Here is a 7,140-nt window from a genome sequence, read left to right as displayed (position 1 = left end):
TTCCGTTTCCTTGATCTTTGCATGGAATTTAAGATTCCAGACACATATATATTATCCACTCTGAGTTGTCTGTTGCTAAACTTTCATTACATACCTACAAATAAGTGCATACATATATTATATTCCTTTCGTATGATATAAATACTTATGTTGATTGCAGTAACATTATTGTCGAAGTTGTTCAAGCCGTCCGAAAGCCTTTAGCAGAGACTGTTAATTTGGTTGGCAACCGATATTTTTACTATTTAAAACAAGTGAATACTTAGGTAATACAATTGACATAGTTGGCAAAAAGCTTGGCTTGAAGGTGTACCGATCCGTTTGGTTTTAAGGATGCATGACAGGTTTAAATGAACTAGGTAGGTAGGCACAAGTATCTACCTAAGTTTCAGTGATTTCGCGACCTGGTGATTAGTATGATTAGTCGTGTTCTCTGGACCGTACCGTTTCTCCACTGCACCGTGACTTTTGGTTGGAAATAGATAACAAGAGCAGTATCATATCTGTTCAAACACACAAACACCTAATATAAATCTTTGCCGGAATAATTTGAACCTACGAATCACGTTGTGCTTAACTTATTATTTTTTTAATGTAGGTACTTATTTCAATCAAAACTCTTTTAAGTATAGTCCGACAACTTAGTAGGAAACCTCGACTTGCACCATTAATCTAGATTACAATTAATTAGCAATTCTGTGAATTTTCAAAATATAGTAGCTGTAGTAAATTGGTCACCGTCAGCTACATTCCGGGGTACTGTTGATTTAAATTGTGAATTTTGTATACCTACCTTCCTCCAGCAACCGCGAAATTTGCGTACAAGGCTCTCTACTAACTTGTTTTCCTATAGATTCATATTAAATGTATTTGTTTCCATGTTAACCGCATATACAAAAACAAGATGATATCAGAATTCCAACAAATAAGTCATAACAACAAGCTCGGAATACATCAAGGACCTTTTACGGTCGGCGACAATATGAAATCATTTTTCTCGCGAACATGACCGTATACGGCGCTTCGAGCTATGATGTCACTTCGCCTACATGCAATACAGCGATGACTGTGCTTGAATGCTAAGCGATCAAGAATTTTGACCTGGCGATGTATATCTACCCATGTTACCTAAGTACTCCATTACGTATGCTTGTTCTATCTTTTATTAGTTTAAACCTGTAGGGAACTACTGGATGGCAAATCGGTCAAATTATCCCAACCTGTGTCATGGTGACTTCCTTAGACCAAGAGGATCTAAAGACCCTGTATCTTTGCAAAATCTGAGGTCATAATATTTAAATCTAAACCAGAGGTTTAATTTGGCCGGAGTTTCTGCAATAAGTCTTTAGATCTACCTATCCTAACAAAAGAATTACTTACTACTTAGGCGGCTACCTGTATCAAGAAATTGGTAATGCAAATTGGTGGTTGTATCAATGAAATGTCTATTCTGAAACTGCTGCATGACGATAACAAAATTGTAATTGTCACCGAACTTGATTGAAAATATTTCCTATCACGCGGGCGGATACACAGTGCGTAGGCTAGTTCACTTCCAAGTCGTCGGTCTTGGACCCATTACTTTCAATTTAACACGCTATGTGCGATTACGTCAGGCAGGACTCACGTGTGGGTTGTCAAGTTAAACCACATACGAGTATTGTTTGTAAGTACGAAGGTTGTTTGCAAGTCTTGAATGAATGAAAACTGTAATTTTTGTAACGTAGGCGTAGCTACGATCACTTATTTTTTAGATACAGTGTGGTACTTGAAACTTTTAAATTATAAACAAGTAGGCAGGTACATACAAACTCACGGAATCGATATTTTATAACGAGCTAGGTACCTACCTAGTTGTTGTCCTTTGCAATTAATTTTATATTTTAGTCAAAGCCAACATGTTTTAATTGTGCCTTGTCATATCAAACAAAATTAACATTCAAGTTGGTTATGATACCAACATTCTAGTTTGCTCGTCTTTCATAAACAAGATGATTATAAGAATATTTAAGTAGGATGGTATTAAATAAAATATAACCAGTTTAGTTACCAACGATTTACACACGTATATAGGTATGATGATTCCATGTATGGATTATGTCACGTCTATATAAACGTTATCAATGTCGACCTCTGTATTATCACGCAGGGCGATTATCGCATTTCGACGAATACATACTTGCAGTCTCTTTGTACTGAGCTATGTTATGCCTACGTGCTTTATTATGATTGTGAGAGATGTTTGTAGGTAATTTTGTAGTTTGCCAGTCAGATGAGATAACTTATGTGTGATTTTAAACTGGGTATCTATTTGTTTTGTGTTGTGTCATGTATAAAGATAATATTTAGGCGGATGAAGAATCAAACAACAAAGTTCAACATAATTCTTTTTTATTTCATGTCACCGGAATGTATCGGTGTGAGTGCGCCGTTTATTCAACAGCTTAGTACTCTTCGGCTCCCTCGCCCTCACCCTCGGCGGAGTCCATGCCGACTTCTTCGTAGTCCTTCTCGAGAGCGGCCAAGTCCTCACGAGCCTCGGAGAACTCTCCCTCCTCCATACCCTCACCGACGTACCAGTGCACGAACGCGCGCTTGGCGTACATGAGGTCGAACTTGTGGTCCAGACGCGCCCAGGCCTCGGCGATGGCGGTGGTGTTGGACAACATGCACACGGCACGCTGCACCTTGGCGAGATCACCTCCGGGCACGACGGTCGGGGGCTGGTAGTTGATGCCCACCTTGAAACCAGTAGGACACCAGTCCACGAACTGGATGGTCCTCTTAGTCTTGATGGTAGCGATAGCCGCGTTCACGTCCTTAGGTACGACGTCTCCACGGTACAACATGCAGCAGGCCATGTATTTGCCGTGGCGGGGGTCGCACTTGACCATCTGGTTAGCGGGCTCGAAGCAGGCGTTGGTGATCTCAGCCACCGACAACTGCTCGTGGTACGCCTTTTCCGCGGAGATGACGGGCGCGTAGGTCACCAGAGGGAAGTGGATACGCGGGTATGGCACCAAGTTGGTCTGGAACTCGGTAAGGTCGACGTTGAGGGCGCCGTCGAAACGCAGGGAGGCCGTGATGGAGGACACGATCTGACCGATCAGACGATTCAGGTTGGTGTAAGTGGGCCGCTCGATGTCGAGGTTGCGGCGGCAGATGTCGTAGATGGCCTCGTTGTCGACCATGAAGGCGCAGTCCGAGTGCTCCAAGGTGGTGTGGGTGGTCAAGATGGAGTTGTAGGGCTCCACGACGGCGGTGGACACCTGGGGGGCGGGGTAGATGGCGAACTCCAGCTTGGACTTCTTGCCGTAGTCCACGGAGAGTCGCTCCATGAGGAGGGAGGTGAAACCGGAGCCAGTGCCTCCTCCGAAGGAGTGGAAGATGAGGAAGCCCTGGAGACCGGTGCACTGGTCAGCCAGCTTGCGGATGCGGTCGAGGACCAGGTCTACGATTTCCTTGCCGATGGTGTAGTGACCACGCGCGTAGTTGTTGGCCGCATCTTCCTTACCAGTGATAAGCTGTTCTGGATGAAACAACTGTCTGTATGTGCCAGTGCGGACCTCATCTGTTGGCAAAAAAAATTAAAATGGTTAGTATTGAATGTCTGCAAATATTACAAGTAATAAACATCCCCAAGCTATCTTGAAATCAAAACATTCTCATTCCATTCTAATAACAATTCCTAGCACTATCATTACCTCACCCCGAGTCAATGTTCAGTGACAATACTAACCAACTACTGTAGGTTCCAAGTCGACGAACACAGCCCTGGGCACGTGCTTGCCGGCACCGGTCTCACTGAAGAAGGTGTTGAAGGAGTCGTCTCCTCCGCCCACGGTCTTGTCTGTGGGCATCTGGCCATCAGGCTGGATTCCATGCTCAAGGCAGTAGAGCTCCCAGCAGGCGTTACCGATCTGGACTCCGGCTTGGCCAACGTGTACGGAGATGCACTCACGCTGTTAACAAAAAAAAGTATTCATGAAATATTTTGAACTATGAAGTCAATTTGTGTATCAGTACCTAAACGTAGTTAACCTAACAAAATTAGTCATTCGTAGATCAAACGTAACTATAATTGAGATAAAAGTATCCGCAAGTTTAATACTACCGACTCTATTGTTAAAGATTGCTTTTTGCTAACTATAATGTGCTCGAGTTAAACTTAACTATCTTTAGAAGTTAAAAAGTACCTACCTACGAATAAGTATCGTTTATTGTGCACGAAGTAGGCTATGTTCCATTCAGACACGCGAAAGTCTTACAAGCAATTAACTTCTTCAATTGTTAGGAGGGAAAGGTGAAAGCTAAAGTACGCCGGTCGGCATTGTAAGATAATTCGAGAAAGCTGGCTTGTGCCTTGTGCGAGATATCGATCGATGGCCGATGCGAAGGGAGTTGCCCGTTCGCTAGGTCATTCGCGGCCATTGAACAGAAAAATTGTACGTCAGAAACGGTAAACTGCTTTAGCAATCAATATGGTGGAAACTTGCGATCCATATTAGTCCAAGTCAACCATTCAATTAAATTTTTATGATGGGTGTTTTGAATATTCAATTTTATTTGTCCAAGTGTTCTCAATACAGGTGACTAATGAATATTATTGATACAAGGCCAATGTGAAATAAGCTATTTCTCGAAAACATGTGATACGACCGCAACCTCCAATGAGGTCATCGACACGTCATCGATCGGTTTATCTCCAATTCATGAGAAATGTAAGAAAATATAAGTGGCGGATATCTAAAAAGACGATTCAATAGATAAAAACTCAGAATTCAAACAATATTCTGCCCATATCAGAGAAAAATCGATAGGGCGTGGTGTCAACCGGCGTGGCACCCTTGATTATGGACGGCCACGATCACGCAAAAACTAAGTCGAAACTTCAATTTAAGAACAAACAAAAGAGCATCTGTCACCATAATTACGATAGAAAGCTGTAAATCAAGAAAAACGTGAAGATCGCATTTCTAAAACTATTATGATGACAAATTAAGAAGTCCGTTGGTAACACGGGTGCGGCTAAACTTAGAGGAAAACCGAATTCGGTCGGTTAGCACGCCGACAAAATGGTGGCGTGACCACCCGGCACTTTGTTTCTCTAAGTACGGATAACTAAAACACTAGGAATCCTGAATCCGCGGGATTAAGATAATCTAGGAATAATAAAATGTTACTCACCATTTTGAATTGAGTTTTGTTGAAATAACTTAGTAATAAATTAGTTAAATAATTCAGTCGTCGTTCAGCGCGACCGGTGAAGAGGCTTGCCGAACGAATGTGAATACGAAAAATTCCGTTGAAGCCGCTTTTATACTGCCGGCGTTGCGGGGGAACGACGCTACCCGTTCGACGCTGTGATTGGTTGATTCTACTGCCGCATGGGCGGACTAGCCAATAAGGTCAAAGCAGCATTATATCACCATTGCGGGAATATGTGGGTTGGTGAATCATTCAACTTAATACCATTTTAGTAAAGTGCGTAACATTTAATCGATATCGATAAACATCACTATCGTCCTACCAAGAAAATGATGAAATAAAATTTCTATAACCACTTGAAATAAGCGAAAATAGTTTCTAAATTAACGTGATATTTTAATAGATTTATAAGTAAATACTAACAAAAATAACACATTGTAACTTTAAATTAATTTATTTAGATGCTAAACTCACTAGGTTAAGATTTCATATAAGCATTGTTAGTATTATAACATGATAAGCTCTTTCAAAAGGATACAAAGATAAAAAATAAATATTGAGATGTTACGATTACATTAACATGCAATAATAATAATATGATGACAAATAAAAAGTGTTTGATTGATTTACTTATAGCTATTTTTTGTGTCAATAAATAAAACACATTAGCGTAGTCAACAGGCGATAAAAATAGTTCAAATGTATTTTTTTACAATAACAATAAAATTATAAGTTAGAACTACAGATTGGTAAAAAAAGGCAACAAATCCATACTAATTTTAATAAACTAATATGTATCTACTTGGGACTAGGAATACTGTTTGCTTTGCAAATAATTTTCAATTGACACATTAAAGTTAATAATCGATTTATATACCGCACGACTTCTTGACTTATTAATATTTGTATAATAGCTCTATACACAAACTTTCGGAATGTGTGTAAAGTCCTCATTTTACAATATAATGCATTTAGAATTTTAGTTAAATAAATAACAAACACTACATTGTTAATTTAGCATGTTCATCGACAACAAGAGTACAACACTAAAAAGATCGTTATTTTCATTTTGCGCTTGTATTGTACAGGCGCCGTGCACACATAGACAAATTATGTTTTTGTGTGCAACAGTCTGCACAGTTTTTACCGGCATTTGTTGAATTTAAACCAATAGTTTTTCACTCAATGCTTTTATTTTATCACGAATACTAAATTATTTATATCTGCAGTGCCTAAATGACAGAATTATGCGCTATTTCGGCGTAAATATGTTGTCGGGCGGATTTCCTACACACACATACACATGTTTGTTTCATGTCCATATACGAATGTCGCATGGAGCAGTGCTCAAACTTTTTTTTCTATATTTAGGCACAGGCAACGCGATCGATAGGTCCTCCTTGTTTCTAGTTCCCTGCCCAACCTTAGTTCTACTGGGTAACTGGGAGTTAAGTATTGATTTTAGTTTGCCGTACTAGAAATGTAGGTAGGTACCTACTTACTGCATTCTCTTTCTTGTCACATTGTTTTTAGACGGTATAAAATTTATCTATGTAGGTAGGTAGTTATTTGAACAAAAGTGTCTTTCAACTATTTTACGTAGGTATTTGGACAAAAAACTTTTTATTTCGTTTAAGATTTGAATCGGTTTTGCAGATAGATGGCAGTTTTTTTTACCAGCTAGTACCTAAATGCTTCTTTCAATTCATTGTTAAGTTAACTTTTTGTTATTTCTAAATAGTGTCAAAATTAAACTGCATGAGTATTATTCTATAACAACTGACCTAGTTGTCTTGATATCTGTCAATTCAGCTTAAAAACATTTCTTTATGAAATTATTTTATAGGTAGGTAGGTACTTGCCTATTTGGCATAAATTACTATCTAGCTTTATAAACTATCAGTTAACTAGTTAAAACGTAATAAAGTAAAT

General features: G+C 39.5%; 1 protein-coding gene across 1 annotated transcript; it reads right to left on the bottom strand.

Moving 5' to 3' along the window:
- Nucleotides 1-2,374: 2,374 nt before the first annotated feature.
- Nucleotides 2,375-5,347, bottom strand: LOC142983976 (tubulin alpha chain). Its single transcript, XM_076131237.1, has 3 exons — nucleotides 5,188-5,347; nucleotides 3,740-3,962; nucleotides 2,375-3,571 (listed from the first exon to the last, which is right to left on the bottom strand). Exons 1-3 carry the CDS (start codon nucleotides 5,188-5,190, stop codon nucleotides 2,445-2,447), a joined length of 1,353 nt encoding a protein of 450 aa, XP_075987352.1. The 5' UTR covers nucleotides 5,191-5,347; the 3' UTR covers nucleotides 2,375-2,444.
- Nucleotides 5,348-7,140: the final 1,793 nt, after the last annotated feature.

Source organism: Anticarsia gemmatalis, chromosome 25, assembly GCF_050436995.1.
Source record: "Anticarsia gemmatalis isolate Benzon Research Colony breed Stoneville strain chromosome 25, ilAntGemm2 primary, whole genome shotgun sequence".
Taxonomy (NCBI): Eukaryota; Metazoa; Arthropoda; class Insecta; order Lepidoptera; family Erebidae; genus Anticarsia; species Anticarsia gemmatalis.
The sequence above is the reverse complement of the archived record's forward strand: the minus strand, read 5'-3'. Positions and strand labels throughout refer to the sequence as shown.